General features: G+C 38.7%; 1 protein-coding gene across 9 annotated transcripts in view; it reads left to right on the top strand.

Annotated features, from left to right (window-relative positions):
• adgrb3 (adhesion G protein-coupled receptor B3) overlaps nucleotides 1-23,191 on the top strand; it is a 418,594-nt gene that overhangs the window by 179,889 nt on the left and 215,514 nt on the right. For 7 of the 9 annotated variants that reach the window (XM_061910386.1, XM_061910388.1, XM_061910390.1 and 4 more), the window contains one exon: nucleotides 21,098-21,208. The exons of the other annotated variants lie outside the window; for them this stretch is intronic. In XM_061910386.1, coding sequence (XP_061766370.1) covers nucleotides 21,098-21,208 — 111 coding nt within the window. The remainder of the gene's footprint in view (nucleotides 1-21,097; nucleotides 21,209-23,191) is intronic. 9 annotated transcript variants of the gene reach the window in all.

Below are 23,191 nucleotides of genomic sequence, written 5' to 3' on the forward strand. Positions count from 1 at the left end.
AGTGTCACCTGCCTTTTGTTTTTGAGGCGCACCTGCCTCCTAATTTCTGTCCCTATTTAAGCCTGCCCTTTTTTGTCATTCGTCCTCAGTCTAGTTTGCTGTCCAATGCAACAGGTGACGTTGCTATCACCGATTGTGGTAAAACTCTTTTTGTACTCGTTAGCTTCCACGCTATTCCTTTGTTTGTTTCCCTAGCTCACGTGCTAGCGCCTTTTGTTCCTTCTAGCTCCCATGCTAGTTCTGTTGGTTTTGTCTCTAGTGCCTTGTGCAAGTGTTTTTTTTTCCTAGTCTGTTTTATAGTATAAATAAATCATTTCTTACTTTCACGCTGTGTCCAGTCTGCCTGCATCAACGAGAGAACGCACCCGCATAACCACAATGCCAGCTAAACGTCACACTTTTAACACATAATAATTCCAGGTTCTCATATTTTAATGCTGATTTAAACAACTGCAATTTCATGTTAAAATCCCTTGGTAGTAGGGCCTTTATTTTTGTTTTTCGACGCGTTCTTGCCTTTCACTATTATCACAGCTTCTCTTAAACAGGGTTTAAGCATGCCGGCACCTTACAAAAGCCTAAAATAGAGCTACATTCAAATAAAAATGTGCCAGCCTCCTAAGCTCAGCTGTTGGGAAGTGGATCAAAGACGAGCAATGGGGTAATGAGGTAGTCCTGTGTGGACTTCACGCTCGTCACTATTTTGGGATCTCTTCAATGTGCAGCCGTAATGAAGTGCCACTCGTTAAAAGAAGCCCCCGCCAGTTTGAGATGGTCTGTCAGGAATGATACACGGAGGGCAACAAGCGGTGTATCCCTTGCAGAAGCTACTCAGAGTGGTCCGAGTAGAGGCTTATTCCATGCAAGGGTGGACACGTCAGTCATCGGACGTGATGACGCTGCCTTCCACACATGGAACATGTCCGTGCAGGGAAGATGGCGGGATCATTGTTGAGACTTAAAGGGGAACATTATCACAATTTCAGAAGGGTTAAAACCAATAAAAATCAGTTCCCAGTGGCTTATTTTATTTTTCAAAGTTTTTTTCAAAATTTTACCCATCACGCAATATCCCGAAAAAAAGCTTCAAAGTGCCTGATTTTCACCATCGCTATATCCACCCGTCCATTTTCCTGTGACGTCACTGCGTGATGCCAATACAAACAAAGATGGCGGATAGAACAGAAAGATATAGCGACATTAGCTCGGATTCAGACTCTGATTTTAGCGGCTTTAGCGTTTTAACAGATTACGCAGGTATTGAAATGGATGGTTGGAGTGTGGCGGTAAATAGCGAAAACGAAATTGAAGAAGAAACTGAAGCTATTGAGCCATATCACGACAGACAGCGGCAACGAGGACGAATTCGGCGATCGCCTTCTAATCAATGATTGCATTTTTGACCACTGGTGCAACTTGAATCCATCGATTGGTATGTGTTTGTTTGGCATTACATGTGGGTGGAGGGAAAGGCTGGATTGCTTATTATTTTTATTAGATAGTAGTTTGTTTATTTCAATTGTTAGTTTTTCCTTTTTACCTCTTATTTCATTTATTTCACCCCATATTTGTTCCCACTACCGCACCTTAAGTTGGAGTCTTTAATCTCGTTATATGCAAATATAATGACAATAAAGTTCATTCTATTCTATGGTTGCAAATATAGTTACAAATGAGGCACAATGATACAATATGTACATACAGCTAGCATAAATATCATGTTAGCATCGATTAGCTTGCAGTCATGCCGTAACCAAACATTTCTGATTAGCACATAAGTCAATAACATCAACAAAACTCACCATTGTGATTCCGTTGACTTAATCGTTGGAAATGCATCTGCTTTGAGTGTCGCAGAATATCCACACACCTCTGTGCCATCTCTGTCGTAGCATCGCTATCGTCGGTAAAGTGTGCCGAACAGACGAGGGACTTTCGCATCTTTTGACCACTGTTGCAGAATATCCACACATCTCTGTGCCATCTCTGTTGTAGCATCGCTGTCGTCGGTAAAGTGTGCCGAACAGACGAGGGACTTTCGCATCTTTTGACCACTGGTGCAACTTGAATCCGTCGATTGGTATGTGTTTGTATGGCATTAAATGTGGGTGCAGGGAAAGGCTGGATGCAAATATAGCTACGAATGAGGCATAATGATGCAATATGTACATACAGCTAGCGGTTAAATAGCATTTTAGCATCGATTAGCATGCCGTGACCATTGATATGTCTGATTAGCACACTCCACGTAAGTCAACCTGAATCCGTCTCTGTTCATGTTGTTACACCCTCCGACAACACACCGACGAGGCATAATGTCTCCAAGGTATGGAAAACAATCGAAAAAACAGAAAATAACAGAGCTGATTTGACTTGGTGTGTGTAATGTGTTTAAGAAAATGGCACATTGCTTCCTGTTGTGACGTCACGGGTGAAAGGTCATTGCTCCGACAGCGAACAATTGAAAGGCGTTTCAATCGCCAAATTCACCCTTTTAGAGTTCGGAAACCGGTTAAAAAAACATATGGTCTTTTTTTTCTGCAATTAAGGTATATATTGACGCTTACATAGGTCTGGTGATAATGTTCCCCTTCAAGCCGAAAACTCCCCCAACACGAAGAGGATCAACACCAGCGTGTGGGCGGAGTTTATAGGGAATACTTTGATTGTGTGCTATACTTACTCCTTGTTTGTCAAGAATACTGCACGTAATGAGTTGTGGGGACAGTAATTAAATCCGGCAAGAATATATTTGCAAATATGGCCGCTAATTAGGTCTGAGAGCACCACTGAACTGGTAAAAAAACTGTTGAGCCGTCCAAATCAGGCTCCGAAAAAAAGTTTTTGGCACGTGCAGGAGAGAGTATCCAGCATGATGTCAAATCTCAATATGAACTCTGCTGTCCTGTTAAGTCGCAGCTTGTGGCGCCTACAAAGCTAATCATTTGGACTTGTTAATGTGTCCTCTCTGTTTTTTTTTTTTTTTTTTTTTTCCAGCCGCTGCAGAGCTGCTACTGTTCTTCTTTTGGAATAAGAACAAATGCAACCCTGCGGGGGATCAGCTTATGAATCTGACTGGAGCAAAGGCACAATATCCCTTTCCTTTCAAACAGATATATTCAAGAGATAAGATTAATATGCAAAGCAGTCTGACTCACGGGGGTCACCCAGTCGGTTTCTTGAATTTGAAAGCAACATGCTTTTAGCTCCAAAAAAAGCTGTTAGATACTTGATCCACAATTGTATCGGGCATCCATGCTTCTTGTGGGGATGTTTGTGCTGCCTGTGTTAGTGTAGGATGAGCGTTGACGTCGCGCATTTATTGTATGGAATATTATTATCATTTGTTTGCCCCATCCAGGAAACATGTTAGGATTAGATAATAAGTGAAGTGAAGTGAATTATATTTTATATGGCGCTTTTCTCTAGTGGCTCAAAGCGCTTTACATAGTGAAACCAAATATTTAAGTTACATTTAAATCAGTGTGGGTGGCACTGGGAGCGGGTGGGTAAAGTGTCTTGCCCAAGGACACAACGGCAGTGACTAGGATGGCGGAAGCGGGGATCGAACCTGAAACCCACAAGTTGATAGCACGGCCACTCTACCAACCGAGCTATACCGCCCCAATATATATAATAATCAAACAACAATAATAATAATAATAACTACGGAAATGGAGAGTGAACTAACATCCAGAAGGGGTGTATGGTGGAAGACTATGTGTAAGAATAATTAGCTGTTGAGTCTTACCAAATGTTGAAACGAGGAGAAGGAACAAGGCAGGAAGGGCAGCCCATGGGGCAGGCACAATATCCAGGGCGAGGGTCGAGGATCAAGGAAGTCAGTCCAAAACCACGGGAGATAACAAAGGGGGAGACTCGGGAAGGCCCTGCGGGAGAACAACAAGGACGTCAGAACACGGAGGGAAAAACGCAGAGAGAGAGAGAGTAAGTTTCCGCATGGATCCTTGGGTCCACTCGTCCATTGTCAAGCTCACCCTCATCAGTACCATGTGTGCAGATTGCCCATTGTATGCAGGCTTGTCGCTGCGTAGCAGTGCTGCGCTCAGCGTGAGCGGGGACGTGTCCGGGCAAGCAGCCAGAGGAGGAACTGTGACACTCAGTTGCAGGAGGGAAGCGGGTTTGAGTCCGCGCCTTGACATAATTGTTAGAAAGCCCACTGTTTAATAAGTTTGTGTATATGCTTCACTGATGAGAGTATTTGGTGAACATTATTTTGTTCTACTAATTTTGGCGGGTCTTGAACTCAGTGGTCTTGTGGTTAGAGTGTCCGCCCTGAGATCGGTAGGTTGTGAACTCAAACCCCGTCCGAGTCATACCAAAGACTATACAAATGGGACCCATTACCATCCTGCTTGGGACTCAGTATCAAGGGTTGGAATTGGGGGTTAAATCACCCAAATGATTCCTGGGCGTGGCCACCACTGCTGCCCACTGCTCCCCTCACCTCCCAGGGTGTGACCCAGGGGATGGATCAAATGCAGAAGGTATTTTCACCCTACCTAGTGTGTTTGTGACAATCAGTGGTACTTTAACTTTAACTTTAACATAGTGTGGACTATGACACAACAGTTTGTTTACATGTAAAATCTTCCACTCCTTCTTTGTCTCATTTTGTCCACCAAAAGTTTCATTGTGTGCGTGAATGCACAAAGGTGCACTTTGTCGATGTTATTGACTTGTTGGACTGCTAATCAGAGATATTTGGTCAGTGCATGACTGCAAGCTAATCAATGCTAACATGCTATTCAGGCTAGCCGTATGTACATATTGCATCATTATGCCTCATTTGTAGGTATATTTGAGCTAATTAAACATCCTTTACATGTATCCTCTTTGTATATAATATATATTTGCATGTCTCATGACACATTATCTGTATGTAATATTGGCTGCATTTTTGATAGTTGTTTGTGGGCCATGTTGTTCCAGACCACAGCAAACATTACCTAGCTTGCCAAAAATTATAAAAATTCTTTAGAAGAAGACAGCCCACCGTTTACTTTTACTTGGACACACACATCTATACCTTTAGCCATTAAAAGCCAGTCATTTCCAGGAGTTATGTCACCTTCTGAGTAGCATCTGATTTATTAACGTTTTCTAATGTTGTAAAAATGTGTAGAATAATTATTACAATTCAAGATTTCTGTCAAAGATTTGTTTCAGCCTGCAAAACATAGTAATTTTGATAGTAGGCTATTGTAGCTAATATAGACACTTCAATCAATCAATCAATGTTTACTTATATAGCCCTAAATCACTAGTGTCTCAAAGGGCTGCACAAACCACTACGACATCCTCGGTAGGCCCACATAAGGGCAAGGAAAACTCACACCCAGTGGGACATCAGTGACAATAATGACCCAGTGGGACGTCGGTGACAATGACTATGAGAACCTTGGAGAGGAGGAAAGCAATGGATGTCGAGCGGGTCTAACATGATACTGTGAAAGTTCAATCCATAATGGATCCAACACAGCAGCGAGAGTCCCGTTCACAGCGGAGCCAGCAGGAAACCATCCCAAGCGGAGGCGGATCAGCAGCGCAGAGATGTCCCCAGCCGATACACAGGCGAGCAGTACATGGCCACCGGATCGGACCGGACTCCCTCCACAAAGGAGAGTGGGACATAGAAGAAAAAGAAAATAAACGGCAGATCAACTGGTCTAAAAAGGGAGTCTATTTAAAGGCTAGAGTATACAAATGAGTTTTAAGGTGAGACTTAAATGCTTCTACTTACGTCATGTTGTTTTCATTATAAGACTTACATACGTATTTTTATTTTTTTGGTCCAGTATGGCTCTTTCAACATTTTGGGTTGCCAATCCCTGACTTAGTGCTTGATATACTGATTGCCAAATACCATGTGTCAAACAGCATTTACAAACCATACAATTGAAAAGTACTGCAGACCGCCTTATTTAAATAGGCTTTTTACATGTACTGCATGGCATTTGACCATGGAGACACTCATTTACTGTCACAAATTTAAAAAAATATTACACATCGTTTATTCAGCAATATCATTTTTTAATGATATTGCTGTTGAATGGCTTAGGTTCAATTGATTGGTTGTTGTTGTTTTTTTCCCATATAGGCCAGAGTTGTCAAACTTGCTATCATTCAGGGCCAAATAGCTATTATGGCTGCCCTCAGGGTTTGGCTTCTACTTGTGAATATATATGAATATTAATGTGAAATTGCCTCATGATGATAATACACATTTGCTTAAGCATTTAAATCTTTTATTTTTATGTAAAAAAAAAAAAAAGATCAATAGCTTGCTTTGAACTCATAAATCAGGGTGAGAAGCATTTTTGGAGTATTTGTATTTTAACAAAAATAATGTTAAGAACATGTTTGTTGCATGACCTGATCATGTTGATGAGAGAAGCTCCAAAAAGCTGATAGATTCTTGATCCACAACTGTATTAGGCATTTATGCTTCTTGTGGGGCTGTTGTGGTGCCTGTCTTTGTGTAGGATGAGCAATGACATCTCACATTTATTGTGTGGATTATTATTATTTGGCTGCTAAATCCAGAAAAAATGCTCGGATTACAGAGACCTTAGAGCCTGATCTTCTGAGAGCCAAATACCAAGTATTTAACAGCGTGTACAAACTATACATTTGAAAAGTACTGCAGACCGCCTTGTTTAAATGAAATTTTTACATGTACCACATGGCATTTCACCATGGAGACACTCATTTACGGTGAAAAATAAAAATACTACACATACCATTTTTAATTTTAATTATATTTAAATATATTGCTGTTTAATGGCTTAAGTTCAGTTGATTGGCTTTGGTGTCAGTTGGTGTTATTTTGGAAGGGGCGTTAGTTGTTTTTTGTTTTTTTTTCATATAGGGCAGGGTTTTCAAACTTGCTATGAGTCAGGGCCAAATCGCAGTTATGGCTGCCCTCATGGCTTCGCGTAAACTAGTTAATATATATAAATATTAATGCAAAATTGTCTCATCATGATAATACACATTTGCCTCAGCATTTAATTAATATATTTTTATGTATAGAATAATCAAAAGCTTGCTTTGAAATCATAACTCAGAGGGGGAAGCAGGATCCGGATCAGGATGCTCTAAATGATAAATAAATGGGTTGTACTTGTATAGCGCTTTTCTACCTTCAAGGTACTCAAAGCGCTTTGACACTACTTCCACATTTACCCATTCACACACACATTCACACACTGATGGAGGGAGCTGCCATGCAAGGCGCCAACCAGCACCCATCAGGAGCAAGGGTGAAGTGTCTTGCTCAGGACACAACGGATGTGACGAGGTTGGTTCTAGGTGGGATTTGAACCAGTGACCCTCGGGTTGCGCACGGCCACTCTCCAACTGCGCCACGCCGTCCCTATCATTGTCCATTCTTGACATGTACAAGACATATAAGAACTGAAATTACATTTTCAGCACAGTCCCACTAACACCAAGCATACATTACAGGGAGACAGGAATAGGACCGCCAACGGATCAGCAACTTACGGCGCTCCTTAAAAAAGGTGGGAAAAAGGTGATAATGGGAAAGGAGGGAAGAATAAACAATATCAGTCAAAGGGCTGGACACTCGGGAGGGGAAAAAAACTCATTTGCCATAGCACACATAAACAAGTTACATATAATCACAACAACTCGCAACAGACTGGAGGGGAGAATTGGGGCCCTGGAGGCCGGCCTGCTGCTACAAAGCGCTACTCAGCCGTTCACCATTTTTGGAGTACTTTTATTTTAACAAAAATAATGTTTAGAACAGGGGTCACAAACGCGGTGCCCGCGGGCACCAGGTAGCCCGTGAGGACCAGATGAGTCGCCCACTGGCCTGTTCTAAAAAATGCTCTAATAGCAGCACTTACCAGTGAGCTGCCTCTATTTTTTAAATTGTATTTATTTACTAGCGAGCTGGTCTCGCTTTGCTCGACATTTTTGATTCTAAGAGAGACAAAACTAAAATAGAATTTGAAAATCCAAGAATATATATTAAAGACTTGGTCTTCACTTGTTTTAGATTTATTCATTTAGTTTTTTACTTTGCTTCTCATAACTTTCAGAAAGACAATTTTAGAGAAAAAAATTAAACCTTAATGATTTTAGGATTTTTAAACGCATTTACCTTTTTACCTTTTAAATTCCTTCCTCTTCTTTCCTGACAATTTAAAATTTAAAGCCCACCAGGCTGCACCAAAATTTTGCTGCCTTGCTGACACAGAAAAGTACAGTGGTGTATGTGCAGCAGCTATGAAGGTTGCAAGCCTGTTTGGTTCAACTTATCTTTTGTGAAAAAGCCTTTTCTGACATGAACTTCATGAAGAACAAACACAGAACACGCCTCACTGATGCACGGCTGCAAGACTCACTCAGAGTTGCAGTGTCAAGTTACACACCAGAGTACAACACACTAGTTAGCAGCATGCAATGCCAGGCTTCCCACTAACCGACAAAGAAACAGATTACAGATTTGGTGTCCAGTTCAAAGTGTGACATGATTTATTTAAAAATTTGAGAGTTGACTTTTGTATTTTACATGAGTTATTTTTTGTACAAACATGGTGCAAAGTAAGGCATGATTTTTTTTTTTTAATGTTAGTGGCTAGCTAGTTAAAATGGGATATTGTGATTTCACAAGACTGTCTTGGAAGTGATCATTTGAAAATGTTCACTTTGAAAAATGTGCACTTAAAGAAAATATAAAAATAAAGTGTTGCATATTGATGTTTATCTGTTTGTATATATATATTTATTGTGAGAAATCATTAAGATGATCAGTGTTTCCACAAAGATAAATATAATTAATTATTAATAATAACATAGAGTTAAAGGTAAATTGAGCAAATTGGCTATTTCTGGCAATTGATTTAAGTGTGTATCAAACTGGTAGCCCTTCACATTAATCAGTACCCAAGAAGTAACTCTTGGTTTGCAAAAGGTTGGTGACCCATGGTTTAGAACATGTTTGTTGCATGACCTGATGATGATGCATGTACTGATGTAAAAAATGAAAGAAAGAATACTAAAAAGTAAAAAAGATTAAGTACTTTATTGATGAACATTATTTCCAGGCTTTTCCGGTTCATATGAAACGATGCGGCGGGCCAGATCCGGCACCCGATCCCTGTGTTTGACACATGTCATATCGGTGATGTAATATCACACATAAAATATCAATCATCAATCAATTTATTTATATAGCCCAAAATCACAAATGTCTCAAAGGACTGCACAAATCATTATGACTACAACATCCTCGGAAGAACCCACAAAAGGGCAAGGAAAACTCACACCCAGTGGGCAGGGAGAATTCACATCCAGTGGGACGCCAGTGACAATGCTGACTATGAGAAACCTTGGAGAGGACCTCAGATGTGGGCAACACCCCACCCCCCTCTAGGGGACCGAAAGCAATGGATGTCGAGCGGGTCTAACATGATGCTGTGAAAGTTCAATCCATAGTGGCTCCAACACAGCCGAGAAAGTTCAGTTCAAGCGGATCCAAGACAGCAGCGAGAGTCCCGTCCACAGGAGACCATCTCAAGCGGAGGCGGATCAGCAGCGTAGAGATGTCCCCAACCGATACAGGCGAGCGGTCCATCCTGGGTCCCGACGAGCGGTCCTTCCTGGGTCTCGACTCTGGACAGCCAGTACTTCATCCATGGTCATCGGACCGGACCCCCTCCACAAGGGAGGGGGGGACATAGGAGAAAGAAAAGAAGCGGCAGATCAACTGGTCTAAAAAGGAGGTCTATTTAAAGGCTAGAGTATACAGATGAGTTTTAAGGTGAGACTTAAATGCTTCTACTGAGATAGCATCTCGAACTGTTACCGGGAGGGCATTCCAGAGTACTGGAGCCCGAACGGAAAACGCTCTATAACCCGCAGACTTTTTTTGGGCTCTAGGAATCACTAATAAGCCGGAGTCTTTTGAACGCAGATTTCTTGCCGGGACATATGGTACAATACAATCGGCAAGATAGGCTGGAGCTAGACCGTGTAGTATTTTATACGTAAGTAGTAAAACCTTAAAGTCACATCTTAAGTGCACAGGAAGCCAGTGCAGGTGAGCCAGTACAGGCGTAATATGATCAAACTTATGACTTATATATATCTCCTACATGAAAAAAAAACTTATTGCAACATGCATTTCCATGCATCCGTGCATGCATTTCTGGATGATTCTTAAATGCACAGACCACAACACTGGCGCCTTCGAAAAATGTGGTTATTTTGTCAAAATCACACTTCTACAGCATGTCGCCCAGAAAACATGTGTGCTGCATATCCCGAAACAAAAAAAAAAAAAACAGCACATGTTGGACCGGTGAATCATATGATGTCCTTTATGTGGAAAGAAATGCAAAAATCAAATTTATATATAACTGTCTGCACCACTTCTGCACTTGTCGATTGTGCACAGAGCCTTTGTCGATCACCCCCAACACAATTAGTAAATGTACACATAGTTTTATAGTTTCCGTATGCTCTTTAACACTTATTTCAACCTAACAAATCAGGCCTTTAGTCTTTCTTAAGGTGAAGTTAAGTAACACATGTGGTGTACTCAAAATAAATCAACAGTTATTTTAAAATTTGCAGTAATTTGAAAAAAAAAACAACAATACAAAATAAACAGCTCAGCACTAACTACTAATGTTGTAAACACAAATCCCTATCCATTGAAATTCTCCACTCCTAGAAGGTTTATTTTGCAAAGGAATGCAATTACAATGGCACTTAAATTGCCACGTGCTCGCATGGCGGCTTGTAATGTGACCCCGGAATGCAGAGACGGGAGGCAACATGCAGGTAAAAATAGTTTCATGCAGAAACGAGGTAGTAGAGCCAGTGGTGGAGGCAGTCAGTGGGCCACAGGTGACCAAAAACTTAAGAGAGGCAAGGCAAAACAGACAATGAACCAGTGTCGTCAACAGGGCGATGCTGTCAAATAACCCCCTCCCCTGATTAGCAATCAGAGACAGCTGGGCCTCTTGATTGCAAAACCCAGGTGGGGAGACGAGCGCTCGCACCAGAAATGAAGTGGCTGAAAATGGAAGGAGAGTGCTGGATTGGAAATAATACAAGACACGGGAAAATTATGAACAAAGGCCAATTTGTCTTGTGGGACCGTGATAGTAATTATAGTAATAATATAAACAATGAATATGTACAATGTGTTTGATCCACGAAGCTGAAAGAGTGTTAGAGTTTAAACATGGACTTACCGCTTAGATTGGTCGTATTTAGATCACGGAAATTGTATTGTTCTTCTACGATGCTAATACATACTTACAACAATATTGGTAGTACTGGACTCCTGAATGGATTCATAAATTAATTTAGGAGTCCTCATGGAAAGATTCCAAATATTGACGGTAAAACAAGACAAGTTTACTGCAAAACAATCTCTGCTATTTTAGTCAAGTTTACATACGGTATTAATCAACAAATATTTTTACAATTTCTAATATTTTGCTCACTTATCACTGTGTGAACACAAATGTTTGGTACATAGTTCTGTCAGGGATGCATGCCAGATTATTATGTATGCACATGTAATAAAGTGTAAGACTCATCTCATGTGAAAAACATGTACATACATAACCATGATGGATTTCTGTATTGATCAAATCTGCTCTTTGATGGATGCCAACATTTGGAATCCTCGATTATCTTGAATGAAGACGAATGAGTTTTCAGTTCGATTTAAGCAGTTTAAAACACTGAATAGCGGCCCCAACTTAAAGATAGCATCGTGTTAGACGACAGATTTCTAATGACTCTCAAACCGTGCTTTCTGCTCTGCAAAGTAGTTGCAGGCACTTTATTTCAACCTGCGTCTGACAAATGACTGTAATCTTTCCCACTTTATCCAGCCGCTGACTTGAATTAATCACTATCTGGACCCGTTGCATTTCTGATTCTTCACTTCACTTCTAGTCCATGAGTCATTTTCCTTTTTAGAATGTTGCTAAGTTGTGCTGAAAAGCTATTAACGAAACACATGCCGTTTTGTTTGCATGTGCATGGTTTGCATAGTGACCCTCCGCGATGGCAGGCCTTCGGTCAAGAGATGGGTATTGACAGTGACGTGCAGTCAGGGGAGGCAAGTGAGGCAGTGCCTCACTGGCCACCAGGTGGTTTAACCATGAGATCTTCAAAAACGAAGTAATAAAATAAAATAGGTTTGAGTATTTACCTTTTGGTCTAGGCTTTCTATGTGATTGTGCTGTGGTTGCTGTATATTTTGATAAATTTCCTGGTTAAAAATCGCGGAAAACCCGTGTTTCCTGTTCAAAATAACAGGGAAGACGAGAAGTGAGGCAGAAGCAGGTGGTGCCTCCACGGCTACACGCAAAGTGCATTGAGCGCGTGCATGCGAAGGGGCGCATGCTGGTTTCCGCGGGGAAAAGGCATGCCATGAGGCAGCAAGTACCTCTGCCTCAAGGTAGGGGGCGATATATTGTCAACTTGTAGTTCAATGCCTCTGCAGTAGACACATGTTTCGCCAACAAAAGCCAGCCTTTTAAAAAAAAAAAAACTATTTATAACAAACATGGCATTTTTATTAGACTAAGCCAGCTTGTGTGGGTGTTTTTTGTCAGATGAAAAAATGTTGTTTTATTGCTTGGAATGTAATTGAATTAAATGAATGTGTCTGCCAATATGGAGAATTATATACTGTATCCAGGATTAAATAGTTATCTAAACTGGACTTTAAGACAAAATGAATGTGATCATACAAAGTATGTTTTCATGGAGGATAGCTATTGCTGCTTCAGATACAAATACAGAAAGGTAAGATACACTCACAATACTTTATTTAATTTGTTAAAAGCAAATGGGAAAAACGAGTATTTAATAACAACTTTATCAAATACTTTTTGGACCCATTCATCATATCATTATGATAACATTTTTATGAAAGCGAATAACTCCCTTCTTTTTTCTGTTTCTCTAATGTGCAACCTAAATCAACAATGATTAGAGCTGCACTTATGAATTTAAGTGAAAAAAAGAAGAACAAAAACTTAAAAAGTATCTATGCCTCACCTGGTGTTTAATCAGCGCACGTCACCGGGGATTGAGTTCTGTACTTTTATAGGTGCCAACCAAAGTCCATTGGTACTACTGGGTACCGATTCACGTAAAATCAAAAGGTGCCATATTTGGATACATTTGTTGCACGTGAAATAAGCAACTAAGCACTCAGTGGGACTTTTATTAGCTGAGATAATGTCGCAATTTTCTTTGACAATAAAGCAATTTTTCGAAATGGGCTAGTTTTATGCTAATAAATGGTAAATGAGTTATACTCGTAGAGTGCTTTTCTACCTTTAAGGTATTCAAATCGCTTTGACACTATTTCCACATTCACCCATTCACACACACATCCACACACTAATGGCGGGAGCTGCCATGCAAGGCACTAACCACGACCCATGAGGAGCAAGGGTGATGTGTCTTGTTCAAGGACACTACGGACGTGACAAGGTTGGTAGAAGCTGGGGATCGAACCAGGAACCCTCAGGTTGCTGGCACGGCCACTCTCCAAAACTACGACACGCCGTCCTCATACGTATTGGAATTGCTATAGCCATTAGCAAGTTAACATGGCGATTTCAACACATCCAATATCTGTAATGAAAACTACAACTTAAACGCATGTTACGATCAAACCACCGGATGTGTAATAAATACAATATCGTATTTGTCGGAGTATAAGTCGCTCCGGAGTATAAGTCGCACCTGCCGAAAATGCATAATAAAGACGGAAAAAAACATATAAGTCACACTGGAGTATAAGTCACATTTTTTCGGGGAAATTTGATAAAACCCAACATCAAGAATAGACATTTAAAAGGCAAATTAAATAAATAAAGAATAGTGAACAACAGGCTGAATAAGTGTACGTTATATAACGCGTAAATAACCAACTGAGAAGGTGCCTGGTATGTTTACGTAACATATTATGGTAAGAGTCATTCAAATAACTATAACATAAAGAACATGCTATACGTTTACCAAACAATCTGTCACTCCTAATTGCTAAATCCCATGAAGTCTTATATGTCTAGTCTCTTATGTGAATGAGATAAATAATAATTTTTGATATTTTAATTTAATGTGTTAATAATTTCACACATAAGTCGCTCCTGAATATGAAAAAAACTATGAAAAAAACTGCGACTTGTAGTCCAGAAAATTCGGTATTTTTAGTACAATCACTTAAAGGGTTCAACTAACGAAAAGACTCATGGCACATTCAACTTAATGGCAAATACTACTTCCTGGGTTTGGCAACACGCTATAGTATATACGCTACTGCTATCTAGTGTCTTGGAATTGCAACTGCATGCAAAATAGTCCAGTCCCAGCAGCCACAAAACATTGAAACAATGTTAAGAACTTGTTGAATTAAAGGCCTACTGAAATTAGATTTTCTGATTTAAACGGGGATAGCAGGTCCATTCTATGTGTCATACTTGATCATTGCCATATTTTTACTGAAAGGATTTATTAGAGAAAATCGACGATAAATTTCGCCACTTTTGGTACTTCCTGAAAAAGCCTCGCCTTTACCGGAAGTCGCAGATGATGACGTCACATGTTGATGGCTCCTTATATATTCACATTGATTTTAATGGGAGTCTCCAACAAAAACAGTTATTCGGACCGAGAAAACGATAATTTCCCCATTAATTTGAGCGAGGATGAAAGATTTGTTTTTGAGGATATTGACAGCGACGGACTAGAAAAAAATAAATGAGTTAAAAAAAAAACGCGATAGCTTTGGGACTTATTCTGATGTTTTCAAACACATTTACTAGGATAATTCTGGGAAATCCCTTATCTTTCTATTGTGTTGCTAGTGTTTTAGTGAGTTTAATATTACTTGATAGTCGGAGGGGTTTTTCCAAGGCTGGGTTTTGACGAGCAGTGTCTCAGGGAAGTCGAGGGCAGCTATGGACGGCACAAGCTCAGCTTTTATCCGGTAAGAACTGACTTTTTAACCACAATCTTCTCACCGAAACCTGCTGGTTGACATTTGGTCTGGATCCATGTCTGCTTGACCGCGCTGTGATCCATAGTAAATTTTCACCTCCGGGAATTTTAAACAAGTAATCACAGTGTGTTTGTGTGGCTAAAGGCTAAAGCTTCCCAACTCCATTTTTCTACTTTGACTTCTCCATTATTAATTGAACAAATTTCAAAAGATTCAGCAACACAGATGTCCAAAATACTGTGTAATTAAGCCGTTACAGCAGACGACTTTTACCTGCGTGTGTGCGTAGCGCTCACACTTCCTAAAACCCCGTGACGTCACGCGTACACGTCGTCATTACACGACGTTTTCAAGACGAAACTCCCGGAAAATTGTAATTTAGTAAAATAAAAAAGCCGTATTGGCATGTGTTGCAATGTTAATATTTCATCATTGATATATAAACTATCAGACTGTGTGGTGGGTAGTAGTGGGTTTCAGTAGGCCTTTAAGTCCTGACAGTGAGCAACTCAAACATAACGTACATGTGCTTACAAAGTACAAAGATGAAGAATTATGAGAATTACTTTCAACCTTATTGAAAATAAGATATTCTTCATCTCAGTATGTTAATAAAGACTGAACTAATTAGTTACATATTACAAAACTGTTGTATGTACTAATTCACAGATGTCATTCTATTATAAAAAGGTATGTAAATGATGTATATATCTGAGAACGGGGTAGGATTAAATAAGTTTTGCTTCTTCCTACTCCTTTTCGGACATGATGTAAAGTGAATGATATGAATTTGTGTGATGTATTATGCTGTAAGTGTGTTCATGTTCGAAATAAACCAAAGAAAGAAAGAACAACATGCTTTTTGACGACGTTTAATCAGTTTTGGGTTCTGACGTTGAATTTGACAATTGAATTTTGGCCATTTCCGAAACCGATATCCTACAACATAAATACGACGTTGAACCAACATGCTTTTTGCCGACATTTATTCAATGTCAGGTTGTGACGTTAATTTGACCATTGAAATGTGGTCATTTTTCAACCGTTAAGACATTCACGTCTCAATGTACTTATTATTTTGCAAAGTTGTTTCGAAGTTGCTTTTAAAGGACATGTAAGTATAGTGAAGTGTGAAGTGAATTGTGTTTATATAGCGCTTTTCTCTAGTGACTCAAAGCGCTTTACATAGTGAAACCCAATATCTAAGTTACATTTAAACCAGTGTGGGTGGCACTGGGAGCAGGTGGGTAAAGTGTCTTGCCCAAGGACACAACGGCATTGACTAGAATGGCAGAAGCGGGAATCGAACCAGCAACCCTCAAGTTGCTGGCAAGGCCACTCTACCAACCGAGTCAGTGTCGTATAAATGTTTTTTGGCCTGCTGGGGTACTTGCAAATGAGACACATGAAAACATGATAACTACTAGACAGCACAGTGTGAAAGCTTATTTTTTTTCAAATATGTATTTTTATTTTTATTTTTTTACATGTATTAGCACATTTGAACACACACAAAAGTAGAAAATTGGTATTGTCGAGTACCGGTATGGATTCCCAGGTATCGGGACTTGGTACTCTATCAATTTAAATGTCAAAGGTACTCATTCTAGAGTATAGAAGTAAAATGGAACGTACAAATTGTGTATATTTTGATTGTTGATTCCTGATATGAAGTTGCTCTGTGTTGCCCAATGTGTGTCCGTTGTGTTGTGTTATCGTTCATTTTTTCATATCAATACGTTGCATAGTTCTATGCCCTTGAGTGAAAGGAAGAGGAGAAGAGGAAAACATTCACGAGCAATATGTGCTATGTCCGAAAGAAATGACACACAGTATCTCACAATGTCTTCATTTCAGCAAATGTTATTATACCTCGTCATGGGACTGTACGATAAATGTGAAACTTTGATACGAACGGTATCATGCTCTGCTTTAAAATGTCACATGTTGAAATTAATGTCAATCACACCAGCCCCGCCGTGCTTGATTGTAGACAAGGCACATTTATCCTGCTTCTCATTTGCAATGGCAGTTATTTAGAGCAGTGGTTCTCAAATGGGAGTACACGTACCCCTGGGGGTACTTGAAGGTATGCCAAGGGGTACGTGAGATTTTTTTTTAATATTCTAAAAATAGCAACAATTAAAAAATCCTTTATAAATATATTTATTGAAAAATACTTCAACAAAATATGAATCTAAGTTCATAAACTGTGAAAAGAAATGCAACAATACAATATTCAGTGTTGACAGCTAGATTTTTTTGTGGACATGTTCCATAAATATTGATGGTAAAGATTTATTTTTTTGTGAAGAAATGTTTGGAATTAAGTTCATGAATCCAGATGGATCTCTATTACAATCCCTAAAGAGGGCACTTTAAGTTGATGATTACTTCTATGTGTAGAAGTCGTTATTTATAATTAAATCACTTGTTTATTTTTCAACAAGTTTTTATTTTTTTTATTTTTTATTTTTTCCAAATAGTTCAAGAAAGACCACTACAATTGAGCAATATTTTGCACTGTTATGCAATTTAATAAATCAGAAACTGATGACATAGTGCTGTATTTTACTTCTTTATCTCTTTTTTTCAACCAAAAATGCTTTGCTCTGATTAGGGGGTACTTGAATTAAAAAAATGTTCACAGGGGGTACATCACGGAAAAAAGGTTGAGAACCACTGATTTAGATTATAGTGGTTGTGTGTTGACTCACTTTAAGTGAATAATAAAAAATACACAAATAGGGGTGTGGGAAAAAATCGTTTTTAATACGAATCGAATCGTTTACGTTGTGCGATTCAGAATCAATTCTCATTTTTAAAAAATCTATTTAATTTTTTTTATTTTGTTTTATTTTATTATTGTTTTTTTTTAAATCAATCCAACAAACCACTACACAGCAATACCATAACAATGCAATCCAATTCCAAAACCAAACCTGACCCAGCAAAACTCAGAACTGCAATAAACAGAGCAATTGAGAGGAGACAAACACGACACAGAACAAACCAAAAGTAATGAAACAAAAATGAATATTATCAACAACAGTATCAATATTAGTTATAATTTCAGCATAGCAGTGATTACAAATCCCTAACTGACATTATCATTAGACATTTATAAAAATAATAAAAAAAGAACAATAGTGTCACAGTGGCTTACACTTGCATCGCATCTCATAAGCTTGACAACACACTGTGTCCAATGTTTTTTTTAAATATTCTAAAAATAGAAACAATTCAAAAAATCCTTTACAAATATATTTATTGAATTTCAACAAAATATGAATGTAAGTTCATAAACTGTGAAAAGAATTGCATCAATGCAATTTTCATTGTTGACAGCTAGATTTTTTGTGGACATGTTCCGTAAATATTGATGTTAAAGATTTCATTTTTTTGTGAAGAAATGTTTACAATTAAGTTCATGAATCCAGATGGATTTCTATTTCAATCCCCAAAGAAGGCACTTTAAGTTGATGATTGCTTCTATGTGTAGAAATTTGTATGTATAATTGAATCACTTGTTTATTTTTCAACAAGTTTTTAGTTATTTTTATATCTTTTTTTCCAAATAGTTCAAGAAAAGACCACTAAAAATTAGCAATATTTTGCATTGTTGTACAATTTAATAAATCAGAAACTGATGACGTAGTGCTGTATTTTACTTCTTTATCTCTTTTTTTCAACCAAAAATGCTTTGCTCTGATTAGGGGGTACTTGAATTAAAAAAAATGTTCACATCACTGAAAAAAGAGAGCCACTGGCTTACGGTGTTCTCCTGTAAACCCTGATCTCTGCGACAAACTTTTTAAATAAATAATATTGCAAATGTAACATTCTCCCCATGAATGACTGGTGTCGGATTTACTAATAAAGTCAATTTGAACGGGTGATTTTCTCTTTTCTTTTTTTTTCTCTCAATTCATCATCTGCTGCCTATTTGTGACTGATTAAATCACATCATTAGGACCCCACTGACACTCATTCCTTTCAATTGTAGGTCAAAGTGTATATTCACTTTTACGTGCTGTGGTTAGAACAGTGGTTCTTAACCTTGTTGGACATACCGAACCCCACCAGTTTCATATACGCATTCACCGAACCCTTCTTTAGTAAAAAATAAAATGTTGTTTTTGTTTCAAAATCAAGACAGTTAGGTTTTTTTTTTACTGCCGCACAAAATGAACCGTGCGTCAATATCACCTTGTTCAAAGAACAAAACCAACAGTGCATGAACTCCCAACAACTTACACATATGCAAATCAGTCTGACTTCTGCTTTTGCCATATCCATAAAGCTGATAGGGAGAAGTTTTTATTTACACAATGAGTCGGGTGTGTCTTGACCTTTGTGGTGGAGGCTCTATCCAACCCCTGAGGCCGACTCACCGAACCCCTAGGGTTCGATCGAATCCAGTTTAACCCCTGTATTATGTTGGAAAAAATGACATTGATTATGTTGCGGGTTGTTTTGACCCGTACTGTGTAAATGCACTCAAAACAGTCAAGAAAACAGGTTAAACCAATAACAATTTTATTTTAGGTTATATAAACATTTAGAAAAGTCAATCAATCAATGTTTGCTTATATAGTGACATACAATACATTTTTTATTCCAATTGTATTATATTAAGGGTCAATTTGACCCATTTCAGTTTTTGTGTTAGTCAAAGTACTGGTTATCCTTTCTTTTTCTTGCTGAAATCTGGTGACTTTTCCTCATCTAGGGTCATGAACTGGTGTTTAAATCTGGACACTTTGTTGTGTAGTGGAATGTTTGTGCAGAGTTTGTATAAAAAGATGATGTTGCAAGTCATTTTGACCCAGGCGCTTTAATGTAGGTAAATAGCTGTTCGGATCCAAAAATAAACATGTCTCCTTGATGTACTTTTTACTTTGATGTAAAATTGTTTGTATTTTGATTGTCTCTGAGACCCAGAGCCAGGTGTGTGAAGAGAGGGAACTTTCTCACACTTGTCCTTGTCTCCTCAGATGTCATCCTTCTGGAGCTCCTTTTTGGTGAGTTTGTCAAAGAGATGACATGAGATCAGTGACAAGGACAAGTGTGAGAAAGTTCTCTCTCTTCACACACCTGGCTCTGGGTCTCAGAGGCAATCAAAATACAAACAATCGTACATCAAAGTAAAAAGTACATCAAAGAGACTTGTTTATTTTGGCTATTTACCCACATTAAAGTGTCTGGGTCAAAACGACCCGCAACATCATCTGTGTATACAGACTCTGCAAGACATTCCACTACACAACAAAGTGTCCAGATTTTACACACCATTTCATGACCCTAGATGAGGAAAAGTCACCAAATTTCAGCAAGAAAAAGAAAGGATAACCAGTACTTTGATAAACACAAAAACTGAAATGGGTCAAATTGACCCTCAACATAATATAAGGGTTAAGAACCACTGGGTTAGAAGAACCATTACTCTGTTTTTGTGTGCTTTCTTTCCCTTGTATCGGAGACAAAGGAAGCATTCGTGTACTGTAATTGTAAAGAACACAGCTCATAATACAACGTCGCAGGGTTTTTTTTTTTCTGACTGGGTCGAACATAAAACAAATAACTATAATGAAACATTTGAGGAAACTGTGGATCAATCGCATGTTATGTCCATGACCCCCCCTCCTCTGTGGCTTTCTTACAGCTTACACATTTTTACTTCCATTTTTGTTTTCTTTCCTTTTTCTCCGGGTAACGTGGGCGGGCGGGCGGAGGGATGGATGGAGTGAGGGAGGTGCGGCTGCTTTGACGAAGTGTTAGTCCAGTAAAACCTGATGTGAGTTAACATGCATGTCTTGCTATGTGCTTACCAGCTCAATTGAAATTTGCACCTATTTTTTCCATATCAATATGTTGCATTGTTCTATGCCCTAGAGTGAAAGGACAAATTCAACCCAATACATGTGTGGTCTTTGTTTCTAGCCATGTACTGCAGTTCTCCCCAACACCCTGACCAACGACTATGTCATAAGTATTGTTGTCAGAAGATCATGTCTAAGCCTAGCTTTCATTATCAACCTCTATTTTGTCTCATAGAATATGGAATGATCGGAGAGCATACAGTAAAAAGTCAGCGGCCGAGATCAGTTCATGACACAAAGGCCCTGCAGGAGCAAGCTGAATCTGCTAAATTTATGGCACAAACTGGTAATATAATAGTTATATTTCCTTATTGTATTTTCTCAACTAAACTTAATTTCATCATGCATGCTCTCTCTTGTATTGCACCTTCTTGAGTGGAAATGTTTTTGCTTAATTTTTCTCCCCCCCCCCCCTGCCTCCCTCCCCCCTCTCCCCCAACTCATTCTGTACATAAGAGTTAGTGATAAACGCCTCTCTCATTTTTTTTTTCTCTGAACGTAAATTTCTGTTTATTTCATTTTCACCTGGCAATCGGAATTTTAATGTACGCTACAATGCGTGATAGTCATAATCATTAGTCTGATATAACATAATAATAATAATAATATTCAGCCCAAAGAGATATTGTAAGTGGTGCTTATAATATACCTGCAGCATTTTTTATTAGTGTTGTATAGCATGTAATAACTTCAATATTCATTCTCATGTTATTATTTGAGTTTGATTTTAAAACTACAATAGCGGTTGGGTTGTTTTTTTTTTCGTTTTTTTTTTCTTTACGTCATTATACGTGTAGTTCTATTCACATTGCTGTCTGTCGACGTTTTCACCGCCATCTTCATTTGCAACTCACAACACACAACCTCCCCCCCTGAATTAACATCCACTCATTAACACTCCCCCCATTTAACACACGCTCCAGGTATGTCGCGTCCCCTCCGAGGCGTGTCGCTGTCCTTTTGTGTTTCTTCATTCTCACTTTATTTACACTCCCTGTGCTGCTTCATTTAACAAATTGATCCACCTTCCAGTCTATCTTATGACCTCCAAATTTAAGGGCAGAGTTCTGATGAGCTGTTTTCAAGTGTTTATAAAACCTTGCTGCAACTCCCGGGGTTGCTATAATGACGCACGTGTATTCAGAGCTGCCATTTAACAATACATTTTGAACATTTCACGTGGGAAATGAATAGTTTTGTCGGTGGCATGAACCTGCTGTATTTTTTTTTTGTGTGTTTTTTTTAGGTTTGTGTCCAAATTGGGTCATTGACTGTTCTTGTTGATTAATATTAAGTCAAATTGATTCAAATCAGGTTAGATTTCGAATACGAATCCAGCCTGTTTGCAACAAAACCCCGCAGGAAGCTAAATAAAAAAAGTCTAAAGCAAAGCACAATTCAAATTTTAATTGCTAATAATTGACCTTTTACTAGTTAAATATGTCCTTTTTTTTGGTAACACTTTAGTATGGGGAACACATATTCACCATTAATTAGTTGCTTGCTAATATGCAAATTAGTAACTTATTGGCTCTTAATGAGTCATTATTAAGTACTTATTAATGTCTTATTCTGCATAGCTTTATTATACAACCAGTAAGCCATTAACTAAGAGTCTTCCCTCAATAACATCAGAATTATTGCTTATTAGTAACCCTAACTCCAACGCTTATATACAGTGGGGCAAAAACGTATTTAGTCAGCCACCGATTGTGCAAGTTCTCCCACTTAAAATGATGACAGAGGTCTGTAATTTTCATCATAGGTACACTTCAACTGTGAGAGACAGAATGTGGAAAAAAAATCCAGGAATTCAAATTGTAGGAATTTTAAATAAATTTGTAAATTATGGTGCAAAATAAGTATTTGGTCAGCCATTCAAAGCTCTCACTGATGGAAGGAGTTTTTGGCTCAAAATCTCACGATACTGGCCCCATTCATTCTTTCCTTAACACGGATCAATCGTCCTGTCCCCTTAGCAGAAAAACAGCCCCAAAGCATGATGTTTCCACCCCCATGCTTCACAGTAGGTGTGGTGTTCTTGGGATGCAACTCAGTATTCTTCTTCCTCCAAACACGACGAGTTGAGTTTATAAAAAAGTTCCATTTTGGTTTCATCTGACCACATGACATTCTCCCAATCATCTGCTGTATCATCCATGTATCCATTTTGGTATAAACTCAACTCGTCGTGTTTGGAGGAAGAAGAATACTGAGTTGCATCCCAAGAACACCACACCTACTGTGAAGCATGGGGGTGGAAACATCA

The sequence above is a fragment of the Nerophis ophidion genome, linkage group LG09 (assembly GCF_033978795.1).
Source record: "Nerophis ophidion isolate RoL-2023_Sa linkage group LG09, RoL_Noph_v1.0, whole genome shotgun sequence".
NCBI lineage: Eukaryota > Metazoa > Chordata > Actinopteri > Syngnathiformes > Syngnathidae > Nerophis > Nerophis ophidion.